This window comes from Leptodactylus fuscus, chromosome 1 (genome assembly GCF_031893055.1).
Source record: "Leptodactylus fuscus isolate aLepFus1 chromosome 1, aLepFus1.hap2, whole genome shotgun sequence".
NCBI classification, from domain to species: Eukaryota; Metazoa; Chordata; class Amphibia; order Anura; family Leptodactylidae; genus Leptodactylus; species Leptodactylus fuscus.
This window is the reverse complement of record NC_134265.1, coordinates 155126109-155139492: the sequence shown is the minus strand read 5'-3', so window position 1 is coordinate 155139492 and position 13384 is coordinate 155126109. Positions and strand designations below refer to the sequence as shown.

The following is a 13384-nucleotide window of genomic DNA, read 5'->3' as shown; positions in this document are numbered from 1 at the left end:
GTAAAATTATTTATATGTTCTTACCAGTGGTTTCTTCTAATGAACCTAGAAACGCACTGAAACCATTGAACAGTTGCCTAGCAATAATATGTTCAATTCCTTTATATACTGTGTTAAGTGATCTATAAAATATTAATAACTGGCTGTAATATCTGCACCCTGCCTGGCTATTTAATGGCGAATATGGAAGGAAAATGTAGGAAAATAAGTAATGCATAAAAAAAACCTTAATGGGTAAATGTAATGAAGTCACTTTCCAGTATGTCAGGTGAACATATCAGAGAACTGCATTGAAAGAGATCCTTCAGCTTGTACCTGCCAGTTCTTAAATATGAGACTAGTTTTGACATGCCAGGAAATTAATTTGGCTTAATGACTTAATAACATTATATATGTTTTTAGTATTGTATATATTTACTGTGGTTATCCAGTCATACTGAAATAATGGGTCATGGCATTAATGACCAAACGAGGAAAAAAAAATCCTGTAAATATAATAGAAAAATAAAAAAAAAAATACATAAAATTGTAAAAAATCAAGCTATGTTCCTGTGGATGGAGGGGTGTAGTAGTCTGTCCATGGTTTGGTCCAGTATGTGGCGGTCTTGAGTGATGCCTTTCATCTTGAAAATCTAGCAGGCTTTTGCTTTTATTTAAAATTTTATCCAACTGGAATGAAATATCTCCAGATAGACAGGTTCTATCTTCATGCATTGGAAACAATGTTTTAATATTTTGCCTATTCACATCATATAGGTGTTACCTGAAAAATGTGGATAGTAGACATTTTGTCGGTTCATTACAAATTAAAACTTTGTGCGGTCATTCTGAATAAGGAAGGATCACTGTCCTAAGTTGGCATATCGGGCTTATTTAGTAAGTCACACTTGGCAAATCTGATAAGGCAGAATTCAGAGTTTTATAACTTGAATTTGTGTGTAAGGCAGAGGCTGAACAGAATTAGATTAGCATGGTGGTTTCCTATGGAAATGACACCACAACTAACCCTAGGTTGTGTTTGGTATTGCAGCTCTAGTCTCTTCAGAGACAAGGGTTGGCGCTACAATACCATACTCAATACCATGGACCGGTTGTGTGGACTTCTTTTTAATTTGAAGGAAGCATTCATGTTATTCGTGAACTCCTATTCAATGCACTTAACCCTAAATGCTAGTCAAATGCTGCTGGTTCTTAAAGAAATGTCTCTCCTTAATCTTATTACAACTTGCAATATTTAATGCCTACAGTCTAAGGAAAGGGTGTGCATGTAACTGCCAGAAAATGTTGAACATGTGTGTATATATTTCTTTAAAATTCACAGCTTACATTGGGTAACAAATGACAAGAAATGGCTTCCTTTAAGTCTATATGCCATAAATCTTTTCTGCTTGGGTTAAATTATTCAAGTTGTAGCACTTTATATACCAGAATAGATCTTTCCAATAAAAAAACAAGACCCATAGGGGAGATTCTTGTCAGAGGAAAGCAAAAATAAATTCTCCAAAAGGGAAGGTTTTTCTGCTTTCCTTATAGGGTAGGAGTCTCACTCATTTCTGGCAAGCACTATATAATGTATAAGAAACATAGCCATAACACTGGATGAACGCTCTACATGTTAGATGGCTTTTCGGTAAATGTCTTTGAAGTACCCGATAATTGAAGACTTCCTTTATGGGGCTCAGCTTGTGTATGCCTGTATGTTTAATAAGAAAAAAAAAACTAAACAAAAAACAAAAAAATCTTTCCTGCCAATAAAAGGATTACATCTCTGCACAGAAAAAGGGGTTCCCTAATTCTTACCTGTGCTGGGATCAATTTCTTCTGCGCCCCATTCCAAAAGAGGACCCCCTAAAAACACAGGCCTTTAATGTCACTGAGCTCTTAAAGTTAAATTTATTTTTTTTCCTGATTTGCTTTATATTTTATTTTGGTCTGCTGTCCAGTTTTATTGTATTTTCAGTGTTTTGTATATAGTTATTGAAAATATGAAAAAAAAAAGTGAATTTAATAATTATAATAAAGCTTCAGGCCTTTGATGTTAATATATCCTGCTGTTTTTATTTTACTCTCGAGATCAATTTGCTGTTTCAAAAAGTTTTTTTTTTTTTTTTTCTTATTTGCTAATGGATCATGACACAAGCTCTAATTTTGTAGGTTTTTTAGGGGGCGTTCACACCTGTGCCCGTGTCCAACCGCTGGGTCTCCGTCCTATTCCCCAGGGAAAACTGCATAGGGGACAGCTTCCCAGCGGTCAGTTTTAAATAGGACTTTGTGTCCAGCCAAAAAAAAAAACATTTTCCCTGCAGAGAGATTTGAGGCAGACATGGGCGCAAGTATGAAGGCCCCGTTCATGTAAACAATGGCACAGCTGTCCATAGGTGTAACTTTGCCTCATTCACTTCAATGGAAATGAGCTTCAAAACAAAACTTAACCAATGGAGCTGTTTATGGAACAATTCATCCATGTTTTCTAATCCTGGACAACCCCTGTAAAAAGAACATTCTGGTTTACAGGTTCTTAGAAATGTAGTAGTTCAGTACAGTGTATGTGGGTAATCCACATGTTGCAAAAGAACAGCCGTGATGAGGACTTTCAAGCCTTCAGAATTGTTGCGGATAACGCATATTTTTTTCTTTCAAAGTATATGGTGAAATCTGTGGTGTATCTAGAGCACAAAAAAACAATGTGCCTCCTATATAAATGACCCCCAAGCTAGATTGACATCTGTGTTTGGGCTTTAGACATTGCTGTTGCAGATTCCCTACAAATAGAGATGTGATACTGGCTTGTGGTTGGGGTAACTTGTAGGCTGCTCCTGGACTCTTCATTGGAAGCATCATAGCACATACGGGTGCAGCCTAGCAAGATATATACCCATAAACTGTACCACTGAGGCACGGATTGCGATAACTTGCCAGGCTGCCCTAATAATGATATAAAAGTCACAACTCTAACTAGACAAAATTATTGGAAAGTGCACTAATCACATGTTAGACCCGTTAGCGTTCCAATGTAGCTGAATTTCCATGGAATAGGTGCACGGATAAGGGCTCTCGGCTGAACCAAAATGTAGCAGTAGGAAAAGAAAAAAAGTATATCCAGCACTCGGAATCCAGTGTAGTATAATAAAACTTTTATTTAGAAATATCATTCTTCCATAAAATTATGTCAAGCATAAGCTTACCCTCTGTACGATGACATAATTTTATGGAAGAATATGTCTAAATAAAAGTTTTATTATACTATACTACTACGCTGGATTCCAAGTGCTGGATATACCTTTTTTTTCTTTTCAGGGTGCCCTAAGCCCATTATTTCATTTGGAATTATTTGCCAAAAAAACAAACAAACAAACAAAAAAAAACAGCCCAGTTGCAAATGTAAGAAACTGTTGTCACTTCTAGCCCTGCCTAGCCAGTAGACCTGGTGTTTGTGCAACAATTGTATACAATGTACTTTGGCTTTTTATGTTAAATACTCACAATAATATGCAAAATAAGTAAAAACAAACCCCCCCAAAAAAATTGATATGCTAATGAAAGGTTAGTGTGTTTTTGGAGTCTATCATTTGGATTTTCCATATTTAACCAAGCCTATCTTCATGTAGCTTTTAGAAAGGCTATTGCAGACATACCTTTTTGTTTCCTGATTGTTGTAGCCATTTTCCTGGAAAAACCTGTTTTCTTCTTATGCAAATCAGTCTTCTGGGAACACAGGGACCATTCCCAGGTCATCAGACTGGACCTGCATCGACGCCTCCACCCCCCCCCCCATCCCCCTTCTTGCTTGCTGTTCACTCCTTCTCCTCTTCTTTCCTCCTTGTCTTCTTGGCGTGAATGAATCCTCCCACATGCGCTATATGCATGAGCACTTCAGTTTCGGGTCTGAGCTTACATGCAATATCTTGGATTTCATCTTAGATTAGTCCCTGTTCAGTATACTGACTGGATAAGGAAACAAAGAAAAGAAAAAGAGAGAACAGCAAACAAGAAGGGGGTGGCAATGCGGGTCCAGTCTGACGTGGGTGTACTCGGAGCACAGGGGCATTGCTCACTGTGCTCCCAAAAGACTGATTTGCATAATAAAACAAGTTTTTCAGAAAAAGGCTACAAGGATTAGGAAATAAAAGGTATGACTACAATAGCTTTTCTAAAGGCTCCAGAAGATGGGCTTAGTTAGAAATGTAAAATTCCAATGCTAGACTCCCTTTAACTACATAATTCTATCTAATCATTACTTATTTTTAGACCATTTTAGACTAAGGCACCATGCCAGTGAATCACTGCAAAAAAGACTGCAGAGGAAATGCAGCATAAGATTTCTGCAGTGTTTTTCACAGAAAGTCTGCCAGTATTTCTGTAGGTATAATTGACAACTATCAATTGTAAGGCTGCAGTGCCAACCACTGTGCCACCGGCGAAGTTATTAAAAGGCCTTCCACTGGAAATATGATGGCGGAGTTGGTATATCAGCATTTGAGGCCCCACTTTTAATTTTGCCCAAGGCCACAGTTTGTCTAAAACCGACCCTGTGTCTATATATACTCACATACATACACACGGGCAGACATCTCCCACCAAAAAGTTTTGTACTATATTTTTACTTAGTCACTTTGAAATCACTTGTGATGTTTTTGCCTTAGAGAGCTAGATAGACAAATGCATTGAGACAAACAAAGCTAGAACTTATGAGGCTTGCCCATAACTAGTCACTTGCCCACAACTTGAGAATACTGAATGAGGCCTAAGGCAGTGCAGTCACCTCAACAAACAGCTAATCCCTTCCTTACATCCACGGTGGATGTCAAAACTTTAACCATAGTTAAATCTTCCAAATTACACTAGAAGCATTTTCCTAGGCGTCATAAAATCAGAGATGCAGCAATTTAAAGTGATACATCCCCTTTGGCATTTGCTGTACATATATATACTGTCAATACAAGGCAAATACAGGATAGACCTTCTACTGTGTTGCCAGGGAGAACTTTAAGGCCGGGGATCAATCTAGCTAAACACTGCAATTTGGTCACGGCAAAAACCACATTGTTTTACTGTACCTGCAAAGTGATGGATAATACCGTCTACACATTGCCGAAAAATATCTGCAGAGGACATGCTGCGATTTCAGAAAACGTTGTGTTTATATAAATCACAGCAAGTCAATTATACCTACAAAAATGCTGAAGCGGAATGGCCGCAAAAGAAAACTGAGAACTTTCTGTGAAAAGCTCTGTAGGAAAAACCGTGATGCATTTCTGCCATGTTTTTTCCCCTCCAGTTTCCTGCAGTGCTTTTTCTCTGCAGCTCACTGCATGGGGCCTTAGCCTAAAACTTGTTTTTATGCTGAAAGAAAGTACAATAGGTTCATGACGTATATTGCAAACAGACAGGTATAGAGCATGCTCCACAAGTTGCAGCTCTTCAATACATTTGTATATATGTATATATAGGGTTGAGCTGATCTTGAGATTTCAGGATCGATTTTAAAATTCGATTTCCGATCATTTTCCAGCCGATCGCGATTGTGAAATTTGCTTCATTGCAGATCGGGATCTGATCTTTCCCGGTCACTCAACCCTACTAATAATATATACATTGTCAGGGACTGGGGTTGCTAGGTGGGGTGGCATAGACACACAAGTCCAGTTTGTTTAGTCCAAAATAAAAGTAGAGTTTTATTTTCACTCACAAAAGGTAGTGCAGCAACAAGGAAACAATACTAAACATAGAATAGGTTACCTCACCTAGAATAACAGAAATCCAAAAGCCAGTAGAATCATTCAGGACACAGCTCCAAAAATATGACCTCTCTGTCAGCTCTCCAGCCAAGATCTGCCCAAGTGTTGCTGCTGGAGCTGGCTTCTTAAAGGGGTATTCCCACGTCACATACTCACCAGTCTTTGTTGTAAATTCTTCTTTCTTCCGGCTTTGTTGCGTCATTGGTGGGCGGGGTTACATATGCAAAGCCAGCGGCGAGATGCCGCTGGCCCTGCGTGCACGCTCATAGACCAGTCTAGCCTTCACAATGCAAATACAGACCCGGCATCCGCTGTAATAGAGAGAGGCGGATGCCGGGTCTGTATTCGCATTGTGAAGGCTAGACTGGTCTATGAGCATGCACACAGGGCCAGCGGCATCTCGCCGCTTGGCTTTGCATATGTGAATACAGACCCAGCATCCACTGTAATAGAGAGGCGGATGCCGAGGAGTGTAGGCGCCGGCACAGATGCACAGATGCCTGCAACATCGCTATGCGTCTGCCCTGCATGAAGCCAGCAGCGGCAGAAGCGATGCTGTTATTCCGCTCCTCCACCCCCCCCCCAGAATAGCAGCATCGCTCCTGCTGCTGCTGGCTTCATGCAGGGCAGGAGCATAGCGATGTTGCAGGCATCTTTGCTGACATCTAACCGTCCCTGGCATCTCCCCCCACCTCTCTATTACAGCGGATGCCGGGTCTGTATTTGCGGCCCCTTCCCCCCAAAGGGTAAACTACCCCCCCCCCCCCCGTCCAGGCTCGCTCCCGTGCACTTAGCCCCTCCTCCCTCCCCCCTCAGAGAAGCAGATATATCACTTGACTTATGACCAGATAAGTCAAGGGATGTGTAAAAAAAAAAAAAAAAAGAATAAAGTAAGATAGTGGACAAACAAAGCAGTTTTGCTGAAACAATGTATTTAGGAAAAGTCTTACATTCACATTAACAAGCAGTATAGATAGGATCCTTGTGATGGGACAACCCCTTTAAGCCTCCTTGATGAGGAGACTCGCTGCAGCTGAGTCACTGCCGGAAAATCCCCAAAGTGTGGACTGGAGGGGGGTGGAATGACAGGTCCCGCTACCCATCCTACCTGTCATTCCTAAAAATCCAGCCCAGTACTGAGCATTTACCAAAATGCTCAGCAGACGAAAGTTGTCTGCTGAGAACAAACATTCCTGGAGTTTTCTCATCCCACCCATCTTAGTAGTTTGAGTGAGATGTACACCCCCTCCATTACCTGACCAGCCATCGGCTTACATCATGAATAGAGTTGAACCGATCTTGAGATAACCTCTGACCTCGATCCCGCCAGAAAAGATCGGGAGCGGAATTCTGATTGCGATTGTGAAATTTACTCGATCGCCAATCGAATCTGATCTTTTCTGATCCCGATCGCTCAACCCTATGTATATACCATTAAAAAAACAAAACAACATTGCAAAGATAGGTTATTAAAACAGTACAACATAAGTTTAGCAGAGATTTTAATGACCACTTTCAAACAGTATCAATCAATATCAAACAGGAAATGGATCATATTCATTTTGAAATCATTTTTCAGGAAATTAAATAACAATAAAAACAATCTGTCTTGATTATTAATAGGACCTACTAACCTACAAAGGCTACATACAGCCAAAACACATTTTCATTTTTAATTAATAATAAGCAAAGAAAAAGGTATAGTAAAACATAAAATATGTAAGGAGATATTGGTCTGGCCAAGAAGATTGAACAAGCCTTCATCATTTATTAAGATACAACTTATCGGGTGACAGCACAGATCTTGTAGGGGTGAGGCTGTAATGTCATGTTATAGATATACTCTGTGTTGACTTCAGTCACTCCTTCCGGGAGCTGGAGGCTGAATGATCGCATTATAGTGCTGAAGAAGATAAAAAGTTCACTACGAGCAAGCTGCTCTCCCAGACACACCCGAGATCCTGTATGGGAAAAATGGAAGATTATGGAGTAGGGAATATTAAAGCACAGCAAAGAGTGGAATAAATGGATTGTGCATTTTCTGGATTACAGGGTACTAAAAGGTTTATTTGTAAGAAAATGCATCTAAAAGTGAATGCTAAAAAATACAATATTGTACGGATCCAATTGGTGTACTAGTCTTTTAGTCTTTGAATGGCTTGATCTCTAGCCTTGTCATCTGATTAGTGGAACACTGGGGGGGGGGGGGGGGGGCCTTATCTCTGCTATTTTCACTGACTGGGGTAAAATCGGTGCACGTAATCAGGTCCATTTTGCCAAGATAAAGTTAAAGTCATCTCTTGGATTTTTGACATTGGTTTTCAATTTATAATGCCACAGATGGATTAGGGCTACATCTGAATGTTGTGACTGACACTGTACCCAAGCAATTCCATGTGAAGATAGGACAGGCTCCATATAGAATCAAATCGCAGATCCAAGAAATAAAAACATTACATGGTTTTCCAATTGAGAACAATGGGAGGAAGAATGTGAGAATTTTTAACACAGGTCTCAATTGCAAAATCTGCACTGTGATATGTTCACCCAGTCTACTCAAACATATGGCATCATAAGAGACTTAGATTAAATCTAAAAGGCTTGGTATACATTGGTAAAGATTTCCAATTCTCATTAAAATGAATGGAGCAGTGGCACACATTTCTGACCTTTTTCTAATCAAACTGGGGTGAGGCTGATTTTGAGGCAGATTCAGTGTCAAAATCAGCGCCAAAAAACTCAGTGTGCACTGACCTTTATATTGGTTATTACGGCCTATTGGCATTTTCCAGGTTTACTCTTAACACGGTGTTAAATGCCCATTTCTGTGTTGTTGTACTTGCTTCGCCGCTGCACGCCAGCTACTGACTGTGTAGACGCGATGTGATGACGTCACATTGCGTCTACAACTGTGCGCGAGAGAGAGAGGCGCAGAGAGAGCGGCGGGGGAGAAGGTAAGTGTAATGTGTACACTGAGGTGGAACGTGAAACTGGGGGCAGATGAAGGAGAGGACGGCATGAAACTAGGGGCAGAGATGTGGGGACATGCATCTGGGGGCAGAGATGGAGAGGACATGAATCTGGGGGCAGAGATGGAGGGGACATGAACCTGGGGGCCGAGATGGAGGGACATGAATCTGGGGTCAGAGATGGAGGGGACATGAATCTGGGGGCAGAGATGGAGGGGACATGAATCTGGGGGCAGAGATGGAGGGGACATGAATCTGGGGGCAGAGATGGGGGACATGAAACTGTGGGCAGAAATGGGGGGGACATGAATCTGGGGACAGAGATGGAGGGGACATGAAACTGGGGGCAGAGATGAAGGGTGTATATGAAACTGGGGGAGAGATAGAGGGGGGCCATATAATTTACGGGTGACTGTAGGAGGATTATACTGTGTGCGGGCACATGAAAAATTAATGAGAATGGGCGGAGTCAACATAAAAGTGGGCGGGGCTAAATTTACCGCGGCACGCTACGCGCACTGCACATTTTGTTCCTCTTTCGGTTCTTCAAAAGTTGGGAGGTATGCCTTTAGGTCTCTAGGCTAGTTAGTGGAAGATAGTGTTAACAAGCAGTCCTAAGTTAGTGGAGAGACTGCTATATGAGTGAGGGAACTGAGGTATCCACAATCAAGATATGCCCTTCATTTCTCCAGTAGTCATTGGGACGGAGGACTAGGTCTCAGGGGGTCACCCCAGATTGCCATGGTGAAAAGGGTCAGAGGATTGAGGTAGTGGTGAAGTGCAATAACCACCCCTGTCTGTAAAGTGTCATAGGTGTGGAACTTGCTGTGTATGCATACACAATTTACTATACTACAACTCTATTATACTATTATATATTATTATACTATACAACTCCTATTGTGTCTGCATACCCAATTTACTATACTACAATTCTACCTAATCCTGTTGGTATCAACTGTGTATTGGAACCTCACTGGATAGCTGACCCATTCGGTCTATGTGCTATAGGCTTATAAATGTACATCTCTCTATTATCTGTACTTTATTGCTATTTAGGGCACCATTGGACACTTCTGCTGTGCTCATTTTCGTATATTTACTGTTGCCATTTGCATCATATATTTTGTATAATAATTTTTTTAATGTGGTAATATTAAAGTTTGTATATTTTATTCATTCTGAATCTTGGTCTTTTATGACCTCATTATTCTGAGTGTCTGTTTACCTTTTTTTGGTTTCTCTTCAACTCTCATAAGCCTGATGAGAATCAGAGTGCCCCAAGGTTGTGCAGGTAAATGACTAAGGAGACATTTGGCCGCATGGAAACTGTACAAATATTTACTAGATAACTGAAAACATAACAACCAACAACTCCCACAATAATGAAGGTACAGATCATAAACCTATTGAGAAGTCAATAGGTGCAACTGGGTTCTGCCAGAAGAGCCCCTGTGTTGCAGAAAATACTTTAAGTGACAACAGTGCAAAACACAATGTAACAATGAGTTGCAATAAAAAATGAAAAAAAACAAAAGAGAGGAGAGTATTTACTATTCCCTCTGTGCCAAAACACTGCCTTTGTCTCACAGTTCTGCAGCATAAATGAGCCACTTTGATGTTGTTGTGGGTGGATTAGGGCAGAGACCAAGGCAGATGTACTATAGTTCATGTCAAGAAGTGCACTTGAATTAAGAAGCATCTTGTGTCAGCTGGGTAACTAAGACTGGCGTACAAGTAGACTATACTTGTTAAATTTGGTAGTTTCAACCATCTTACAATCACATGAGCCACAGAGATTTTCAGTCACTGGAAATAACCAATAAAGGTTCCTATTGAATGATTGCAATTAGAAATTTTTTAAACTTTCAGGAATTTGAAATTGTATTACTAAATTTTACTAAAAATAGCATGTTTTTATGAAACTGGAATATTTCTGACATTCATCAACTGTATAAGGGTATAACCATATACAGCAACTGCTTTATCTGCTAAAATCCATGCAGGTAGAAACAAGGTATAAATGGTAATAACATGCAGAAAAAAAATTAAACTTTTTAAAAGTTTTGGCAGTTACATGTTCCCATACCTAGGTTTACGGTTGAAATATCTATTTACCATTTAGAAACACATTGAAGAAGTATTCTTACCTGCAGAGAAAGGCATGAAAGCCTCATTCATCAAAAAATTCCCATCACTGTCCAAGAAATTCTGAGGGTTAAACTGATTGGGTAGTTTCCAGTATTGTGGATCTGATAGCGCAGAGTCCACATTTGCCAGAACCATTGTGTCCTTATGGGAGATATATTATTATAAATTATATATACTATATGACAAGAGAAAAATTAAGTAGCTTAGAAAATAGATCATCAATAGCAAAGACTAGGGAAAGCATGTTCCAAGAATAAACATTTCCTTCCTATGCATAGAATAGGGAGATAATTGTCTGATGTCCAACTAAAGACTCCCAAGTCCCTCACTTGAATGGTAGAGTGGTTACAAATGTACAGCAGTCTTTTGGGAGGAAGGCTGGGAGCTGTAATCATGTGGCAAGTATCTCCTACTGCCTTCTGTTGGTAGTAGTGTTTTCCCCAAGGCATGTTCTGGTGTATATTCTCCCTGAGCCAGATGGTTGTTGGAGGGCCTGGGATTGTAGGTGTAGGAATGAGATTCAGAAGACAGAATTACAAGCATAGTAACTCACAGTTTATGGATTAACAGGGGTCAATCAAACAACTTGTTTCTTCCCCTAGCTGAGGAAGGAGAAAACCAATTTTGTCCTCCACTGCCTCCATTGGAAGCTCCTAAGTCATGGTTTGCATCAGTTACTCAGTTCTCACCCCAAATGGTTTACTCTATAGGCACAATGGCATATTAAATACAGACAGTGGTTTTGAAGCTAGAGATACAAATACATTTCCTAACTTTTGTATATTGTTACCAGTCTTATTCCGTATGTGGTGGATCAGTTTTCATTTGTGGTCCAACACTTTTTATTCCAAAGATTGTGTAACATGTAGACACATTCTGGTCAGATTTAGGGGGTGTTTACATATATACGAATTTGGTGTTGAATTTGGCGTTTAATCCATCTTAAAATCTGCCTAAAATCAGTCTCCCTTCCATTTCATTGGGAAACAGTATCTGATGTTTCTGCTGGCTGAACTTTTCAGCTAGTGGAAAATAGCTCCCTGCTTGTTTTTCAAGTGGATTCTGCCTGAGAACTTCCATTGATATGAATGGGAAGCAGAAAATATCTCTTTTCCATCTATGTGGGATTTAACAAAATTCACTAGCAGAATTTGGAATTTAGCCCTGCCCAATAAAGGCAAAATAGGCTAAATAGACTGGCACACTTTTCCAAATTCTGCTTCAAATTCAGAGTCAAAATCCTCTTCAAAGTCAGTGTGCATATTCATGAAGTAGAAATGTATTTCTGCTTCACAAATTTAGCATCAAATTCCTACATGTGAACCCCCATTACACGTCATCAAAATCCCCACCTTCTTCAAGCTGTAGTTACAAACTTTACAGTCTTTTATGCAAGTTCTTGGAATTCCCACAGCTGCTATGTTTCCATAACGCTGAATCTCATGTATCACAGCATTTGTGTAAGGAAGATGCTTTCTATCTTCATAGCAAATCTGGTTTCCATCAAGTACAGTATCCAGTTCTTTCTGTACCTTTCCTGTAAAATGGACAGATAAAAATAATATGATCCAAATTAAAATAGAGTTTAAGGTATAAGAATATCCACCCATACATCCTCTATTCTTGTAAAAAGGTTGTCCAATGCGGTTTTTAAAAAAATATAGAATAAAGTTGGTTTTCACTAACTCCAAATTAATTGTAGGCCTAGACCCAAGAGAAGAGTCCCTTGCACGAATTTAAGGATTGTAAAAGTAACTTTACATACTGTAAGCTCTACTCACGTTGTATGTTGGGGTATGCCACCATGTACAGAAGACTCCACAAAAGTGAGGTGGCTGTGGTTTCTGATCCGGCCCCAAACAAGTCAGTGATAACTGAAATCAGGTATTCATCATCATCAAAAGTGGAATCTGTATCTTTTCTATTCTATAGATAATAGAAAGGTGGGATTAAGTAACAATATAAAAGTATTATAACAACTATATAGAAAATATTCCATCAAATAGAATTGACATGTCATTTAAAGGGATTTTCTGGGACTAAGAAAAGTGATTAAAGGCAGGAAATGCTTGTCATATGAATGAATAAGCATAACTGAGAGTCTTTATGTCTTTGGACCATTTTTTTTATCATATTTTCCTCATATTTCCAGATTCATGCAGTACCTCATTTCTTGTCCCTGGTTATGACAGTGTCAGAACTTTTCCAGGAAGCCCCCAAGCATTTGTCCACTGCACTTCCTACAAGTTTTTCATTCATGCTCAGTACACATACTTGTTTGTGTATATATTTACATATATTTATACAAACATTATATAGTTACATATATATTCATCTATCTATCTATCTATCTATCTATCTATCTATCTATCTATCTCCTATCTATCTATCTATCTATCGATACAACATTTTAATTTTTTGGGGAAAAATCAACAACAAGTGGGAGACAATTATGAAGTGGAACAAAATTTATTGGATATTTAAACTTTTTTAACATAGAAAAAACTGAAAAGTGGGGTGTTCATA

At 39.4% G+C, this 13384-nt stretch overlaps 1 protein-coding gene across 1 annotated transcript in view; it reads right to left on the bottom strand.

Moving 5' to 3' along the window:
- Positions 1 to 7520: 7520 nt before the first annotated feature.
- LOC142194455 (cytochrome P450 2J4-like) overlaps positions 7521 to 13384 on the bottom strand; it is a 31893-nt gene continuing 26029 nt past the window's right edge. The window contains exons 6-9 of the mRNA XM_075263599.1: positions 12640 to 12784; positions 12211 to 12395; positions 10858 to 10999; positions 7521 to 7699 (exon numbers count right to left, since the gene is read on the bottom strand). Coding sequence (XP_075119700.1) covers positions 7521 to 7699; positions 10858 to 10999; positions 12211 to 12395; positions 12640 to 12784 — 651 coding nt within the window. The remainder of the gene's footprint in view (positions 7700 to 10857; positions 11000 to 12210; positions 12396 to 12639; positions 12785 to 13384) is intronic.